This window comes from Acaromyces ingoldii (assembly GCF_003144295.1).
Source record: "Acaromyces ingoldii strain MCA 4198 unplaced genomic scaffold FA10scaffold_6, whole genome shotgun sequence".
Taxonomy (NCBI): Eukaryota; Fungi; Basidiomycota; class Exobasidiomycetes; order Exobasidiales; family Cryptobasidiaceae; genus Acaromyces; species Acaromyces ingoldii.
Genome location: NW_020290252.1, coordinates 243,981 through 260,457, shown reverse-complemented (window position 1 = coordinate 260,457; position 16,477 = coordinate 243,981). Strand labels below are relative to the sequence as shown.

Here is a 16,477-nt window from a genome sequence, read left to right as displayed (position 1 = left end):
GTCCGACTTTTGCGACTACTACACCTGTCCGGACGGCGACAGTCACCTTCCCTTTGTAAAGTACGAGCCGACAGATGCGACGACTTTGTACCCACCGGGCTTCTTCTCGACGGCCATCGGTCATTCGGATGGACACGCCAGCGGAATCAGTGCCCAGAGCAATAGCAAAGTCAATGCGCACGCTGGCGGCTCGGCGGCCGAGTCGATCTCGAACGCAAAAAGTCTCTTTGGAGATGTCAGTACCTCCAACGATGCAAAAGCCATTGGCAAGCGCGGTGAGTTACCAATCCAGCCAAGCACTGCAATGCAATAGAGCTCAGATCCTCGCTTTACAGACAATGCTCACGCAGAAATACACACTACTGGTAATGTGGCGGCGAGCGTCATCTCGAATGTCAACAGCCTTTCCGGCAAAACAATTTCGTCCGCTTCGGGCACCTCTAAGTCTGGCGGGACATCTTACGCATACAGCGATGCCAAAACTGGTCGTAAGAAGTCCCCTAAAGGGTTAAAGTTTCCCGAAGTACCTCCGAACTATATGGGACTGCCCCCCGGCATCAAGCCCGGTCGTGCAGATAGAAAATTGCAAGGATTTCCGAGCGCGGATCCGACCTTGTTGCTACCTGAACAAGCAGGTACTGTGAGCGAGGAGCCTAATTTTTCAACGGAGCGGCTCAAAAGCCGGGTGGAGCCGAACCCAATCAACTTGCTGCCACTCGGACGACGTTCTACACCCCAGTCTTCGTCGAATCCGAAGAAAAAGCCCGATTTAAGGACACGGGAAATATCGCAGCCGCCTAATAATATCTTTCCAGGCCTGCCTCACCCAGGAACAAGCTACCTCACTGATGGGATCAAAGTCGAGAAGCGTGCGTTCGAAAAGTATGTGCGTCGAGATGGTGAGCTCTACAAGCGTGGACTGTGCTCCAGTCAGCAGGAGGGCACCGCCGGCTTAGGGGCGGGGCAGGGCTGTTGGAGCAAGACTTCCAGTAGAATCGCTATGATCCACGAAGGCAAAAGAGAGGTGAGCACCGTAAGTCGTCGTGAACGGCTCGTGGACTTTGTCTCATATCTTCAAAGCAGGAAGCGGAATCTCTTAGCAATGAGCAGCTCTTCGTGCTCACCAGAGACGAGACGTCAGATGAAGAGCCGCAAGAGCGCGACGATGAGCATCTTGGTGTCGTTGAACTCTTCAATACGAAGCGAGGCAAAGTCGTCTTCCTCGAGCATGTCGACATAATAGATCGACTCATCGCCGAGGAGTTAGAGCAGCTAATCGAGAGGCACCTTTCGGATCTGATCGTTTCGTCTGCATTGGCCGAGCTCAAAGCTGCTGCAACACGCGATGAAATCACTTTGGCCGACAATCTGGCAAGTCTCATTGACACGACATCGAACCATGGAAAGACAATCTTCAAGCGCCATGTCGAAGAGACTGAGGAGATTCAAGCAAAGCGAGAGCTGATTGGCGACGTTCTAACTGATCCGACGTCCGCTGGCACCGAGATTTTCCAGAAAAGGGCCTTTTTCACGCAGTCGAGCCACGTCACAAAACTCAAGTGCCTTGGCGCCCTTTGTCTCCGCGAGGACAAGAGTGACAACAAGTAAGAAGACACCATCCTCCCGGCCCGCTACACCCACGGCAACCGGTCACACCCTAGACAGAGCACACCAAGAGCGCTTTCTCCTCGGACGAAGGCAATGAACGCTCGACGCTCACATTTCTTTCTTTTCAAAGCCCCTTTAATTCCTTCTAAACAAGAGATCGCCTTCCGCAGATCCTCTGACCAACTCAGAAAGTCCCCCTTCGATGTCTCACCATGGCCCATGGCCTCTTCCCCTTTTCGAAACCATTTCTCCAATAAAGATGATCTTGAGCCATCAGTTACCGCATCCTGCCAGACGGAACCCATGCTCAAGCATCACAAGAAGCTGCTAAAATGAGTTGAGGTTATAGCATTGTATCAAGCGAACCTCCAAGTCGTCTTTGTCTCTTCGGCACTGCACATCTTCCTCGCCATCTCGCCACCGACAATGCGCTCCAGCCTCAGAAAGTCGTACCTCGAAAAGAGGGCGAGCACATTGACGTCTGTCGGGTCCGTCTCCGGCTCCTCGTCCTCTCCCTCCTCGTCACGTCCCAGACCTCTGACAAAGGGGAATTCGAGCAGCTCCGTCCAGAATTGCTTGTGGTCCGGTAGCCCGTAGAAGACGACTGTCCGCGCACCACGGAGGACGTAGCGTCGGTAGAAGTGGAAGCGCTCCGTGACGATCAATAGCCTCTTCTTGCCCGAAAAGAAGGCCTCACGAGCTTTCGAGATCTCTTTGCCAGACGAGTACTCGGACAAAGAGGTATACGAGAGCTCGCCCGACGAGGTTGCGGGCTGCTCACGGCGGCGTCGCAGAGCGTCGATGAGCCGCATGTAGTCAAAGTACGAGGGCACAAAGATGAGCGTGTGGCTCGATGACTGCGCCGATTTCTGGAGGTAAGGAAGGGTACGCTGAAGGAACGTCTGCAGGCGCAAATCCGGCTCGAGATTGGCGTTTGCACAGTCGAATCGGGTGAATGACTGTCGGAGGCCCTTGCGGACTTGGGACAGGACACCCTTCTCCTCTTCTGAGCCAGACGCAACGGTGCGCAGCTTGCCGTCGAGGTTCGTCAGGCTGCGATACACCTGTCTGAACTCTGGTGCGTCGTAGGCAGAAAGGAGGATCGTCTGCCTGAAGAAGCGAGCCTGCTCGTCGAGATACCACTGCTTGACTCTGCTGAAGTCGGTATCGTGAGCCTTCTTCGGAATCGCATTGAGCTTGGAGAGGCAGAACTGGACGTGGTCCCAGTTCTGCATCGTCATGACGTCCATCTGATCGACGATGAGAATCTCGATGCTGCTAAGGAAGTCGCTATCCCTTTCTCCGCCCTCGATGGCCAGCCTCAGCCCGAGGGGGCTTGCAACGATGACGTCGGATTCGTAGAAGTTGCTGAACAGCTTCCAGCTCTTGCGGGTCAGCTTGGCGCCGACCCGGAACGAGTCGTCAATGTTGCCCTTGAAGGTCTCAATATGGTCCTTTGCGTACTTCTCCTGCGCTCCGGGCTGGGTAAGCTTGTCGACTGCGCCGGCTGGAAGGCTATACTCGGACCGGAACCGGGAGTTGTTCTCGATCTGGGGGCATGTCGACAGGCTCGAGAGGATCGACATCCAAGCGAGGGCCGAATTTCGGAGTGGGGCCAGGATGAGAACCTTTGGTCGGGTGAAGCCCTGATCGCGCACATCTCGCTGCAGTGACTGCCCCGACGAAGCAGCTTTAGCTAGCCGCTCGTTGTTTCTCAGGATCCGCCGCCGATTCTTGACAATGTGGCTCATGGAATGGAGCGCAACGGCCCGCCTCGTCTCGTCCTTGTCCTCGACAATGGAGCTCCTCGTGTCCAGGACATCTCGGTAGCTCCCCAATTCCTTGACAAAGCCCGCTCGCTTCGCCCTCCCCTCTCGCTCTGTCGTGGCGTTGTACGCCTCCAGCACCTTTGCATGCGGCTTTGTGGGAACCACCTTTGGTCGGACGGCTGCAACACTCTGGAGCTCCTCGACCGACACGGGGCCAAGACCCTGGACGTTGCTGGTGCTCGACGCCCAGTCGAGTGAGCCTGATGAGGAAGACGAGGCGACTTTGGCAAGCTCGGACAGAGTCGAGGGACCCTCTGAAGCAAAGTGGTAGTCAAAGGCGTCGATCTCTGCCCCACCTTGTTGCTCCTCAGACTCTGAGTCCGACTCTTGTGCAGCTTCGAGGTCCCCCTGTATCTCTCCCACCACTGATGTTTCCCCCAAGTCCACAGCTTGCCTCTCTGCTTTTTTCTTCTTGAAGCTTGAGGGCCCCTCGGCCTGCCGGACCGCGTCGGCCGCCCTGGCAGTAACGGCCTGGTAGTTGTTGTTGATCGCCACGCCTGCCGTATTCGAGCCAGCCAGCCTCTTGCGCTTGTCCGGCCTGGCAGTCGACACATTCAAAAGCGTCATGAGCTTCGTCGTGACTGGATCGAACGCCATTTTCGCTCCGCGACCCTGATCCCCTCCTAAAGCGCTGATTGTCGTTGCTTGCCTGTTCTTCTTCTGAACAAATGTCGAGGCCAAAAAAAAGGAAAGGGAAGATCCAAAAATTTTGGATTTGGACTCACGTGTTTACAACGACGGACGGTCCTCTTTTTTTTTTTTTTTTTTTTTTTTTTTCAGGGCGGCTTCTTCTCCACAGGAAAAAGACTTTCTTCGCAAGCAAACCAAAACCCAAAGGGAAAAGTCGACCTGTGACGAAGAGAGAGAGCGCGCGCGCGAGGGGGCTCTGAAGAATGGCGATTGCGATGCTCAGGAGGGCGCCGGCGTGGTACGGGCTACTACCACGGGCACGCACTGAGGCCATTACGGTTGCGAGGAATGATCGCAGAAGACTTTTAGCGACCTGGGGGGCCGAGGGAGAAGAAGAAGATGGCAAGGGTGTCGGGCCCTCGTCAGCACCGGGGCCCAGTAACTTGCTGTACCACGACGACAACACTGCTACGCCCGACTTGGACGCGCTCGACGAGCTGAACCCAGTCCAAGTCACCGACACGGGTCGGAGTCGAGGAGCAGGGAAGAGGCAATGGGATCGAGGACCAGGCAAGAAGGAGTGGGACAAGGCCTTCGAGAACGTCCAATCCAGCTTCACCGTTAAGCAGCTCCAGCAGCTGGCAAAGGATGCTCAAGTGCCGAGAAAAATCATGTCGCAGCTCGCTGCGAGACCAGCACCACTTATAGAGGCGAAAAAGGGCCTTGTTGGCCGACCAGCCAAGAGCAACTCCAAGGCCTCGGGGAAAAAGGCGAGACTGACAAAGGCGCTCCTGATGCACCGCTTCGGCCTCCAAGATCCGTACGAGGTGAAGCCCTCGGTATCGAGGGCCAGAGCTAACCCACTGTCGAAGCTCGAGATGAAGATGCCCCACCACGCACTCTTCTTCTTTGCTGCTGACAAGGCTCTGCGAGGGCGAAGGCTGCTGCAGGAGAACCTGGCGACGTTGAGACCGGGCAGGCTGCTGGAGGATGGTCTGGTGCAGGTGACAATCGTGGGCGAGGAGGAAAGGCTGGAACAGGTCCAGAAGCGTATCGAAGCCTTCACCACGACGATCGCAAAGAGACCTGCAGTACTCACGTCGGGTCGAAGCCTGATCGAGTCGCGCCACCTCCGTCTCATTTCTCAGCTCTCCTCGACGTTTGTCGAGGCCGCAGGTGACGACGGCGACTTGGTCATCTACTCGCTCGACGAAGCCGACCACAACCTTGCGCAGAATCTCTTGGCGCAGATGGACCGAGAGCTTCTCCTCGCAAAGCAGCGCAACCTGTACTCGTACGCAGCACCGCCCGTGCCTGCGGCCCTCGAGATGTTCATGCCCGAATACGCATTCAGCCACCACGTCGGGTCCGAAGAGCCACTACCCCTGCTTGCGCGCACGACGAGCGAGTCGATCAGCGCCTCGCTCTTCCGCCTGACACGGCAGCGTGGCGGTGGACAGGCCGCTGGCGGTGGCATCGACGATCTCATGTCTGAGCAGGAGCACGCGGTGCTCAGGATGGCTGGCGATCGACAGACGCTCTTGTCGCTGGATGACGAGCAACAAGGCGCAAGGGATGATGTCCTGCACCAGCTCAGGGCGCAGCAGCCAGGAAGCGAGGAAGGGCAGGAGGAAACCTTTTCGGTATCCTTCGGCCATCTCCTCTTTGACAACGTCGCCGCGAACCGGCTCAGCAGCACAGAGTCGCCACCGACACGGATCCAGAGCCTGCTTCGGCCGCCGCTGGCAAAGGCCTGGCCGCTGCAGTATGCCCTCGACCGACTTCCCTCGTCGCCCTCGTCGGCGCTGCTCCCCGATCGGCTTGACAGCCCGGCATTTGTGCCGTGCGTGCCACCGGTGGCGCACCTGCTGCAACCGGGCTACAAGCGACGCGAAGACAGCTACAATCCCATCGAGACGGCGTCGTCACGCAAGGCACAAGAGCTGCTCCGGCAGCGCGAGTGGAGCCTCACCATTGAGCGCCTCTCGAGGGGTGCCGCAGAGGAGCAGAGCAGGTGGGAAGAGGAGGAGGAGGCGAGGGAGCTCGAGAGAAAGTCCAAGTTCCCCGACAATGTCGATGAGGCCAGCTGCACGGTGCAGGACCTCGTCGAGGTTGTCTACGCTAGCAGCGCAGAGGGAGAGAAGGCCCAAGAGCTGAGGGTGCTCGTGGAAGTGGGAAAGAGTGACGCAGGATGGAAGGCGAGGTGGTTCAACAGGAAGGAGGTGGACGTCGTCGCGCCCGAGAGCAGCGTCGACTTCAGGCTCGAGCATCTGGCATCCATCGACGCACTGCAGGACGGTAGCGCAGAGTCGCAGGGCAAGATCGAGGAAATCGTCAGTTCTCTCGAGGCTTCTTCCCTCTCTTCCTCCTCTCCAACATCGCCACCCGTGCCGATGGCCACGTCTGGCTCGTCGCCGCCGGCCGAGGTTGAGCTCCGAGGAAAGCGACTGCTTCTTGTCAATGCCACACGCACGACACGGGTCAGTTGGAACTTGCTGGATCCGGCAGTGAAGAAAGACTCGGCCTGGGTCAAGAAGCTCGTCTTGGATTACAAGATTGGGGAGGGAGACGACGGGTCTTCGAGACGGGAGATGAGGATCGAGTATAGGAAGGTCAAGGGGCATGGTACAGGAGTCGTGGATAGCGCTGGCCCAGAACCAGACACGGCTACGAAGGAAGAGGAGGCTGAGGAGAAGGGAGAAGACAAAATAAACGTGCAAGCTCACGCTGCCGCTTCTTCGGCGCCGAGATGGCTGGAAGTCTCGAAGCTACTAGCTCCCTTCTTGGAGAAGGGCTACCTGACCATCCCAGGAACGCTTCGCTGAGAAGGACAGGGAACTGAAAATAATAGACACTTGCTCTAATCTTAGTCAATTGTACACTGGAAGTAACTCGAACAATCTACACTGCATCTCACCTGATCGCTTGGACACATCGTCTCATTGCCCTCGTCGTGCATCCCTGGTGAGTGCCAGAAGGAATTGATGTAGCTTCGCTTGGACGTTTCTGGGCCTCTCGGACTCGTTCTGAAGAGCAATGGGCGGCGACGAATCGAGGACTTGTCCTTGCAGCCTCAGCTCAAGCCTGCGACGATCCTCAGTCAACGTCATACATTGCCAAAAGCCGTTCAAGAACACACTCACGTCAATTTCAGTGGGCCGGAGGGGCGTGTTGATGGCCCACCAAAGATGAGTCCATCGTTGGCATCGGTGAGGGTGTTGTGGAACAGGTTCGCGGCGACGCTGGCTCGCCTTGTGCCGACAATTTCAAAGCCGTCGTCTTCTCCCTCGCCGTCTTGTTCGCTACCTATACCCATGCTGTTGCGCCTCCTACCTGCCGAAGTGGGCGTCAGGTTCTGCCCCAAGGAGGATGCTCGACTTATTGTGCGTGACGAGAACGGCGATGGCGGGCATGATGTGCCGGATGTCGTGGTTCTGCTGGACGAGGCCGACGCATGGCGGCCTCTACGGGATGCAGAAGAGGTGCTGCGCTGGCTCGGAGTGCGCGCATGCCTAGGCGAAGGAAAGGGATACTGCGATGCTCGACCCTTGTACCAGGCGCGGGCTTTTCGTGGCGTGACGGGCGGCGTCAGCGCTGGCGATGGTGGTGGTGGCATCTGTTCCCTTTCGATGGATGGCTTGAAATACTCTTTCTCTTGCTTGATGAATGGACTGACATAATCTTCTTCCCTTTTGATGATGATGGGTTTGATGTCTTCGGGCTCTAGCTTGATGAAAGGTTTGATGTCCTGGACAGAGGGCAGGCTTCTTTCAGCGTAAAACTATTGACTTGGAGGCGAGACAATCCACTCACTTCTTCAATTGGATTCGGGCTTACTGGAGGAATGTTGACGGCTCGCTTCTTTGCTGGGGGCCCTGTGATGTCGGGCATTGTGATCACAGACTAGACGTCGACAGGAGAAACAGAAATCTTAGCTGAGCAGGCAGGAGAGGTTGAAGACTGGAGAGCAATTGAGCGCCTGTGGATGAGAAATACGTCCGCTGAGTAGGGGGAAGACACGACCTTGGACAATGCACGAGCCAGCCAGATGAAGGTTGTCGACTTCTCTTGTCCCACCACACCGTGATCAACAACGGAACCCCTTATGTTTTACGCCCACCTCCGAGCGCCGTCGGTCCCGTCCGTGCGCCAAATTCTACTGCCACTGTGACGAAAAATTTAGTCTGAAGAGGAGACGCGTTCGCGGTCGTTCCTTTCTTCTTGTCTTAGTCTACCGTCGACGATGCCGCCTCGAAAGACGAGAGCGGCCGCCGCAGCTGCAGCTGCTCCCACAGAGGAAGCACCGGTCAAGGCCACGAATGGTGTAGCGGATGCAGATGGGAAGAAGAGAGAGGCAGGGCAGCTAGAAGAGGAGGATGGGCCAGCTGCGAAGAGGTCGAGGATAGACGGGAAGGCTGCGCCTCAACCACCGGCCCCGGCGAACAACGAGGTTCCACCACCTCCAGAAGGCGAGGCCCCTCCCCCACCACCACCGCCCACAGAGGATGTGCCTCCACCGCCAGACGCAGAAGAGCCTCCGCCGCCGCCACCGCCGGTAGAGGATCTCGCCCCACCTCCTCCTCCACCCGAGGCGACAGAGGAACAGCGATTGCAGGCTGAAGCAGACCAGGAGAAAGACGATGAGGAGATCGGGGGTGCAGATTACTGGGAGAGAATAGCGAGAGAGGAGCAGGAGGCAGCGGAGAAGAAGGAGAAAGGCAAGAAAAAGGGTACCACAGATCTCTACCTGGACACGGTGAGTATGGCATAAAGGCCTTGCATGTAGAGAGCTGACAGCAAACACATCCGACAGATCAACCGGTCCCTCCTTGACTTTGACTTTGAAAAGCTGTGCAGCGTCTCGCTTTCCAACATCAACATCTATGCTTGCCTCGTCTGCGGCAAGTACTACCAGGGCCGCGGACCAAACTCGTTTGCCTACTACCACGCCATCAATGACGGCCATCGTGTCTTTATGAACCTCGAGTCGTCGGATGTCTATGTGCTGCCGGACAACTACAAGGTCAATGATCCATCGCTTTTCGACATCAAGTACCTCCTCTTGCCTACCTACGCCGACCAGCAGATCCGCCAACTCGATGCGCCGGACCTGTCCCCCTCGCTGGATCTGCATGCGCAGCCTTACCTGCCGGGCTGTGTAGGCCTCAACAACATCGGCGCAAATGACTATATGAACGTCGTCATTCAAGCACTAGCCCACGTCCGGCCCCTGCGCAATTTCTTCCTGCGCGGCGGGCCACCTGGATCGGATGGAGCGGGCAAAACAATAGCACAGTCGCCCGCGATCCAAAACACTTCAGAGCTCGTTCGGCGCTTTGCTGCCCTCGTTCGCAAGATCTGGAATCCGCGAGCTTTTAAGGCCCAGGTCTCACCGCACGAGTTTCTGCAGGAGGTGGTCAATGCCAGTAAAGGACGCTTCAGCATCACCAAGCAGGGCGATCCCGTCGAGTTCCTCGGCTGGCTCCTCAATCGATTGCACACCGACATGGGTGGCAGCAGAAAGAAGCGGAGCATCATCTCCGACTGCTTCCAGGGCGAGATTCGCATCGAGAGCCAGAAGGTCTTTGTCCGATCAGGCATCGAGCTGGATGACCTGGACGAGGAGGCAAAGGACAAGCTCGACAGCGATGGGAGAAAGGAGGGAGGGCAGGAGGATGAGCTGGGCAATGCCAAGTTCAACATCGATCGAGGTGGGTCTCTCTCCCCTTGGCACTTTTCTCTCGCTTTCTGCTGACTGCGATCCTTCTTCTTTCCGCAGAGGTCCAAGTGACCCGATCGCCTTTCTTCCTCCTGACAATCGACCTGCCCACACCGCCGGTGTTCCAGGACTCGATTGAAAAGAACATCATCCCGCAGGTCCCCATCGGCCAGGTCCTCGCCAAGTACGACGGCATCTCCTTCCAAGAGGCCCGTGGTCAGATCAAGCGCTTCAAGTGTGTCAAGCTTCCTCCCTTTGTCGTGCTGCACTTTAGGCGCTTCACAAAGAACAATTTTGTCGAGGAGCGCAACCCGACGATCGTCAATTTCCCCGTCAAAGGACTCGTCATGGATGATTGTGAGTTCTCTACAAACCCCTACAAACCCTATTTTGCATGCTTGGTGAAGCTGACAGGGAGCTGCACGCAGATATCGATGACCCGGCAATGAAGCCGCTCAGCGCGACGTACGATCTCGTCTCCAACATCACGCACGAGGCCATTGCCGGCACGGTGCGCGAAGGCTCCGTCTGGCGCTCGCAGGTGCACACATACTCGGACGGAGGCCGGCCCTCGTCTTCGTCAAAGGCGTTGCAGTCGACGAGGGACGAAGAATGGTTCAGCATCCAGGACCTGCTCGTGGAAAAGATTGATCGGCAGCTGCTCTTCCTCGGCGAGACGTACGTCCAGATCTGGGCAAAGAGGCCCACGTCCGCTGCAGCGGCGTCGACGTCGACGACGTCGAAGTAGCAACACTGAACTAGGGCTTGCTTGCTTGCTTGCTTGCTTGCCGTGTACAATACAATACAACATTTCAAAAGGGGATATTGCTGAGCGTAAACAACAAGCAGATAAGACGTTGACAGAGTGGTGATCAGGTAGCTGCGCGATAATAAATGGTCGTGATGTACTGAAAGAAAAAGAAGAGCAAATCAGCATCAGGGTAAGAGAGCAAAAGATGGAAGGAGAGCAAGGCTTAAAAGGCTAGAGCTCACCTTCTTGCGATACCTCGTCGTGCAACCGGTCGCGATGACGCCGCTCTTGATCGCCGAGGCCGTGAGATGGTGCAGGACCGCATGGTTGGGCGCCGGCAGGACGGAGTTGTCATCGACGGAGCTCTGCGCATTCGAGACAGCCGCTGGCCCGCTGTTGAGAATGACCTTCTCGAGCTGCCTCGGCAGAGCAGGGGGAGCCGGCAGATCAGCCTCGCCTCCCCGGTGCCGGTCGCCGTCGTCGTCGTCCGGCTCCGCCCCGTCATGCGAGCGCGAGCGTCTCCGTCTCGACGGAGACTCCGACGCACCGCCTTCTTGCTCGATGCGGATGGCTTCTTCGCGCGCCTGCGCGCTGATGATGCTCTCCGGAATCTCCTGCGTCCAAACCTCCTGTGCGCTCTCCTTGTCCTCGCCAAACACTTCGAGCAGGTCGCCTCTTCGCAGCGCCTCTGCCCTGCGCGCCTCCTCGAGCAGGTCCAGCGTGGGGCCGTGGGACCGCCGCATGCCGCCCGCCGCTGCCGTAGAAGCTCCCCCACCAGCCGATGGCGTCGTGGGTGAAGTATCTGGACGAAGCTCCAGGTCATTGGAAGGGACCTTCGGTGTCGCGGGCGAATCAGACAACGGCGCAGCACCCTGTCTGCGTCGCCTCTGCGCCTCCCGTTCGTCCTCGATCAAGTCTTCTCCCGGCGCAGAGAGCGGGCCAGGATGGGCCGGGCCGAGGTGGGCCACTTCGATATAGTTGGTCAAGTTACCCTCTCCATCAACGGCCGTGCTGAGATCGCGGCTGACCCTCCACCGGTCATCGACGATGAACTTGAGTCGATGCGTGCCCGGCGGCAAGTGCAGCACACACGAGTGGTCCTTCTTGTTGTGTTGCGAGCGTCTGAGCAGGATCTTGGACCGCCACTCGTTGGCAAAGGTGCCCGTCACAAAGACCTCTTTGCCACCGCCGCGCCAGGTCACGACAATGGGCATCAGCATCGGGTGGTCGCGTGGCGTCATGACGGGCGGTGCGTGCGGGTATCTGTTTGTCGGTGTCAGGCTCGAGCCTCGCGCGTGTGCAGAGGAAGCAGCGGCGCGCATCGAGCCCACCGACTGGCTCGGTGGCATCGCAATCCGCAGGTTGGGGTCCTGACGCTGGCTGCTGCCGGGAGTCGGCGTCGTAGGGCCCGTCTCCTGGTCCGCCGCCGACATTGAGGGGATTGAAGCGGGCTTTGTCGTCGCACTCGACGGGGCCTTGGGCGGTGGGAATGCCGGCGTGTTTGACCCGCTCTCGCTGCCCATAAACAGCTTGGCGCCCGTCTTTCTCGCCGTGCCTTCCGTTTGGCCGTCCGTTCCTGAGGGTGTTGAGACGGACGTCAGCGTTGTCAGCCCATCAGGTCGTCGGCCGGTGGGAGTCATGGCCCTCGCGCCGCCGAAATCGCCGGGCGTCGGAGTCGATGTCCTCGAATTGGGCGCGACCGCGCTGCCGCTGCTCTCCTCGTTTGCCTCTGCCTCACCCTCCTCCCTTTCTTCCCCTTGCCCATCGGCCTTCGCCAAGGCTTCAGGGGAGGAAGGAGCAATGTTGGCCGTAGATGACGTAGGCGTCTTTGGCTCCCCGCTCTCCTCGGCCACAACCTCGTTGGGAGAGCTGACCTTGCTGGCCGTCCCAGGCAAGATGACAACGTCTTCGGTGTTGAGAATGGCCGCCGCCGCCGTACCACCTGCTGCGCCGCTCCGCTTTGATGCGTTGAGAGCAGCGCTTGGACCACCGCTTCCCACGGCCTCGTCGGACCACCTGACCCCATCGTCATGTGCGCTTGGCGAGGAAGGAGCAGAAGAGTTGGGCGAGGCATAGGCGCTGGGGATCAAGGTGGGAATCTTGAGGTATGACGGCAGTGCAGCCGGCTGCATCCTCCCCAGCGGATCTTTGCCTGTGCCGTCTCCGCCCTGTTGGGTCTGCGTCAACCCTGTCGCACCGGTAGATACAGATGGCATCCCGGGCATCGGTGACCAGTTGCCGGAATCCTGCTCGAACGTCGAAGGTGTGATCATCGGCGCCGTTGCCCTCCTTTGTGGCAGCGTCCCACTGGGCGTCGAGGGTCTGTTGGAGTGGTCGCTGTCAGGCCTCTGCTCAAAAGAAGGAAAAGTGGGGAGAGTCATCCTTGCACTCACCCAGACATGGGCGTCATTGCGTCCTGATCGACGACGTCGCCAATATCAATGCTCCGCTTCCTTTGAAATGGCAATTCTCCCTGCCTCTTCCTTGTCACCTTGCTGCTCGCTTCCCTTCGCTTGCCCTCCTTTGCGCCTCCTAGCAGCGCAGAGATGCTCTCGGATCTCGACCTCGACCTCGACGCTGTCGGTCCCAATGGCGAAGGCGACTCCGATCCCGTTGCGCCCTTCCTCAGTGTGTTACCGGCCGAGCGAGACCATGTCCTCTCTCGCTCCGTCACGCGCGGTGACGAGGTGCCCGAAGAGGAGCGCCCGCCGTACCGGGGCTGCTCATTTGCCCCCGCCGTGCTGGCCCGGCGGAGCGACGGCGACGGCGATCGTCCCGCTGCGTCCTGCGACGCTCCGGTGTGGAACCGCTTCAGGCCGCCGCCGCCGCCAGCCCCAGCAGCGCCACTGGGATCGCCGACGTTGGCGCCTGCGTCCGACGACTGGCTGTTGCCCATCGGTCAAGCCCTCGGTTTCTCTCTCGCGCGCTCCTCTCTGTCTCTCGCGCACGCCCTATGTTTCCCTCGTCTGCTGCGCTTTCAAACGTGCGATTGGATCCAGTGTGCTGAGTGTGTGCCGTCTCTGAGAGATGCTAGGCTGCTCGTATATATATATCAACAATGAAGGAACGCCGCCCGGTGCTGAATGCTGTCGGTCTCGGGACGGGGCGTGGTGGTATCGTGTGCAGTAGTGTGTGACTGCCAGGCGTGTGATCGAGGTGACGCACGACGTGGAGGAACCGAGCGGCTGAAGCGGTTGGACCGAGGGGCACGCGAGTGGGGGAGTGCCCGTCCGTACGCCTCCTCCTTCCTCTCTCTCCTCACCAAGATTTCAAAAAATTCAAAATTCAAAACAAAGGCTTGGCTCTTTTTCCCCCTGCGCACAAAACAATGGGTGCGCGCGGCTGCTCTATACCCTGGAGAGGCTAGCTATCTATTTAGAGAGCACGGACGTCCTTTGTTTGCCAGTGAAGTACTGACGGTGCTCAGAAGCCAGCCATTAGGACCGAACTAGTACGTCCACCAGGCATACATACCCTCGATGGAGCACTAGCTCCATAACGCACGGGCTCGCTGGGTTGTTTAAGTTGTCTTAATAGGTTCTATCAGGAGACGGATAAGGAGGGGGGCTCTCAGCGTCATTAAAACAACCACAGACCCTGGACCGAGTAAGAGCTACAGCCAGCCCAGCCTCTTCAAATGACTGAGTATCTTGCCAAAGGCCTTCCTCTGATGAAGGTCTTCTTCTGAAAAGGTGAAGACCTGCCCGTACCTCTACGAAAGCGAGAGCTCAGAGTTGTTCATTTGCCGCCTTCGAAGCTTGTAATTGTCAATGCCGACATTCCCGCCGGGAAGAAGTTGACAGGCAAGTTCATTTGCACCTCAAGTCCTATCTTTAGCAGTCTCAAAGACGCTACTTGTCAGCAGTGACACATGTCTTTTCGGGCGTATTTGCACCGGAAAGCAGCATGGAATAGGTGGCCACGAAGAAAACTCCTGGCATCTCGCTCATCTTCCATAAGCAATCGTCAGATCCTGACCCATTCACCAAAAGGCGGTTCAGCCCAGCGATCCTTCTCATAAGCCCTCGCCTCCACCGCTCGTGTCTTCCGAGTCTGATCATGTCAACAAATTTTCATTGCTGCCCAAGCGTTGCCTTCGACCATTCGTTCATTATTTAATGAGCTGCAATTTTTTTTCCCATGCCGTCAATTACTAGCATCATCGACCCCATCACTGTCGCTAGCACTCACCCTCGGGCGTCTTTGCGATATAGTCGATGGCCTGCTGGACCGTGGTGATGTTGTCGGCCTCTGCGTCTGGGATCTCAATCGAAAACTCCTCCTCGATGGCCATGACGACCTCGACGGCATCGAGGCTGTCCAGCCCGAGGTCCGAGATGAAGCTCGACGAGTTAGCGACCTGTTGAAACATTCGGAGTGCAAGTCAGTGAGCAGAAGCCTCAAAGACAAGAAAGGGGGACCGCGGAGCAGACTGACCTTGGATGGGTCGACCTTCTCAAAGGACTTGAGGACTTCGACGATGCGGTTCTGGATCTCTTGGTTCGAGAGGCCCGACGAGGCGGCGTAGCCCCGGACCTGGAACGACGGTGCCCATCGCGCACTAGCCGAGACGGAAGGAGCAGCGGCGGCAGCACGGGCAAACGACGGGGCAGCAACGGCAGCCCGTGGCGCCGAGCGGGCCAGGACGTTGCGGAGAAGAGGGGCGGAAGCGCGCAATGCCATCGTGTCTCAATCGGGGTGGGGCTCTGGTGTGTCTGCGGGAAACGGCAAGAGCGTGCGAATGCGAGATGACAACGAGGAGGCGAAAGAGGAGGAAAGAAGAAGTTCGAGATTTGGCGATGAGCGAGAATGGAACGCAGGGCCGGACTTGCTTTGAAATTTCCACGTGTTTCCCTTTTTGAAGAAGAGATTGTCAATGTCACGGGACTGACTTTTTCGACCTCTCAAGTCCTTCTCGACCCTTTCTCACACATCGTCACAAGGCAGAAAGGATGAAGGGGCTGGCTTTCCGGAAGCTGTCGAGGACATGTGAGTCAGATGTGCTGCTAGCCTTGCCCGAGCTATAGCTAACTGCAACTCGTTAACAGCCTCGCATCGCCGTGCGCTGCTGCGCAACCTCGTCACCTCTCTGATCCAACACGAGCGCATCAGCACGACGGTCGCCAAGGCCAAAGAAGCACAACGGGAGGCGGAGAAGATCATCACAAAGGCAAAGCGGGCGGCACTTCTCAACAAAGTGCAGCAGCACATTCGTGCGCGCGACTACGTCTTCGATCGCGAGACCACAGTGCCTAAGCTGGCAGAGCTGGCGGAGCGCTACCGCGAGCGTCCAGGAGGGTATACGAGGCTGCACCTGCACGGTGCGCGGCAGGGTGACAATGCGCCACGGGCACTGCTTGAGCTCGTCGACTCATCCAAGGGGGACCTCAAAATGGAGCTGGTGGCAAGGACACTGGCCAGAGAGACTTTCCTGAGGACAAAGAGGCTCGGCGAAGCGACGGTACGGCAGGAGATTGAGACGTTTGGAACGAGGCCGCTGGAGCATGACCAGAGACTGCGGGAGCTGACTCGGCTCAACGTGCTCAAGTTGGTCAAATTTGGCGGAGCAGAGGCGAGGGCGAAGCTTGCGCAAAAGGCACAAGAGCACTACTTTAGGCTCATGGCCACAGAGGCCATCGATGGGCCGGTCAGGATCGATGAGGACGCTATCAAGGCACTGGGAGACAACAAGCCAAGGGGAGGCAGCAAGTCCCGGCCGGTACCGTACAAGGGACCGAGAAGATGGGCGGGCATGCGCAAGGACCCTGGCATGGGTGGGCCAGAGGAGCCTCGCCGGTTGAGGCCCGACCGTGAGAACAGCGTGATCCGAATCGGAAAGGGGGCATTTGCAAAGCGGCAAAATAGACGAGGTCGGGTCCTGATGCCAGTGACATCGAGCCGAACACAGAGCTCGGTGCATGTACAGTGATTTGTGTTTCA

The 16,477-nt window shown here is 58.0% G+C and overlaps 8 protein-coding genes across 8 annotated transcripts; 4 read left to right on the top strand and 4 right to left on the bottom strand.

Annotated features, from left to right (window-relative positions):
* Window positions 1–387: 387 nt before the first annotated feature.
* On the top strand, window positions 388–1,674 carry FA10DRAFT_175276 (hypothetical protein). Its single transcript, XM_025518262.1, has 2 exons — window positions 388–1,024; window positions 1,084–1,674. Exons 1-2 carry the CDS (start codon window positions 539–541, stop codon window positions 1,606–1,608), a joined length of 1,011 nt encoding a protein of 336 aa, XP_025374926.1. The 5' UTR covers window positions 388–538; the 3' UTR covers window positions 1,609–1,674.
* A 65-nt stretch (window positions 1,675–1,739) lies between these two features.
* Window positions 1,740–4,096, bottom strand: FA10DRAFT_269035 (DUF1253-domain-containing protein). The gene has a single exon (XM_025522581.1). It carries the CDS (start codon window positions 4,032–4,034, stop codon window positions 1,965–1,967), a length of 2,070 nt encoding a protein of 689 aa, XP_025374925.1. The 5' UTR covers window positions 4,035–4,096; the 3' UTR covers window positions 1,740–1,964.
* A 148-nt stretch (window positions 4,097–4,244) lies between these two features.
* Window positions 4,245–6,965, top strand: FA10DRAFT_269034 (hypothetical protein). The gene has a single exon (XM_025522580.1). The coding sequence runs from the start codon at window positions 4,331–4,333 to the stop codon at window positions 6,890–6,892; it is 2,562 nt and encodes an 853-aa protein (XP_025374924.1). The 5' UTR covers window positions 4,245–4,330; the 3' UTR covers window positions 6,893–6,965.
* Window positions 6,966–6,984: 19 nt separating this feature from the next.
* On the bottom strand, window positions 6,985–8,160 carry FA10DRAFT_269033 (hypothetical protein). Its single transcript, XM_025522579.1, has 3 exons — window positions 7,881–8,160; window positions 7,211–7,815; window positions 6,985–7,151 (listed from the first exon to the last, which is right to left on the bottom strand). Exons 1-3 carry the CDS (start codon window positions 7,956–7,958, stop codon window positions 7,007–7,009), a joined length of 828 nt encoding a protein of 275 aa, XP_025374923.1. The 5' UTR covers window positions 7,959–8,160; the 3' UTR covers window positions 6,985–7,006.
* Window positions 8,161–8,297: 137 nt separating this feature from the next.
* On the top strand, window positions 8,298–10,635 carry FA10DRAFT_255302 (cysteine proteinase). Its single transcript, XM_025519765.1, has 4 exons — window positions 8,298–8,823; window positions 8,881–9,778; window positions 9,847–10,143; window positions 10,215–10,635. The coding sequence occupies exons 1-4, from the start codon at window positions 8,311–8,313 to the stop codon at window positions 10,532–10,534; spliced, it is 2,028 nt and encodes a 675-aa protein (XP_025374922.1). The 5' UTR covers window positions 8,298–8,310; the 3' UTR covers window positions 10,535–10,635.
* On the bottom strand, window positions 10,376–13,721 carry FA10DRAFT_269031 (AMPKBI-domain-containing protein). The gene is made up of 3 exons (XM_025522578.1): window positions 12,931–13,721; window positions 10,780–12,859; window positions 10,376–10,694 (listed from the first exon to the last, which is right to left on the bottom strand). The coding sequence occupies exons 1-3, from the start codon at window positions 13,431–13,433 to the stop codon at window positions 10,659–10,661; spliced, it is 2,619 nt and encodes an 872-aa protein (XP_025374921.1). The 5' UTR covers window positions 13,434–13,721; the 3' UTR covers window positions 10,376–10,658.
* Window positions 13,722–14,309: 588 nt separating this feature from the next.
* On the bottom strand, window positions 14,310–15,311 carry FA10DRAFT_269030 (acyl carrier protein). Its single transcript, XM_025522577.1, has 3 exons — window positions 14,975–15,311; window positions 14,729–14,897; window positions 14,310–14,660 (listed from the first exon to the last, which is right to left on the bottom strand). The coding sequence occupies exons 1-3, from the start codon at window positions 15,218–15,220 to the stop codon at window positions 14,653–14,655; spliced, it is 423 nt and encodes a 140-aa protein (XP_025374920.1). The 5' UTR covers window positions 15,221–15,311; the 3' UTR covers window positions 14,310–14,652.
* A 134-nt stretch (window positions 15,312–15,445) lies between these two features.
* FA10DRAFT_276180 (ribosomal protein L17) lies at window positions 15,446–16,466 on the top strand (the record flags this gene model as incomplete). The annotated part of the gene is made up of 2 exons (XM_025523306.1): window positions 15,446–15,526; window positions 15,586–16,466. Exons 1-2 carry the CDS (start codon window positions 15,490–15,492, stop codon window positions 16,464–16,466), a joined length of 918 nt encoding a protein of 305 aa, XP_025374919.1. The 5' UTR covers window positions 15,446–15,489.
* Window positions 16,467–16,477: the final 11 nt, after the last annotated feature.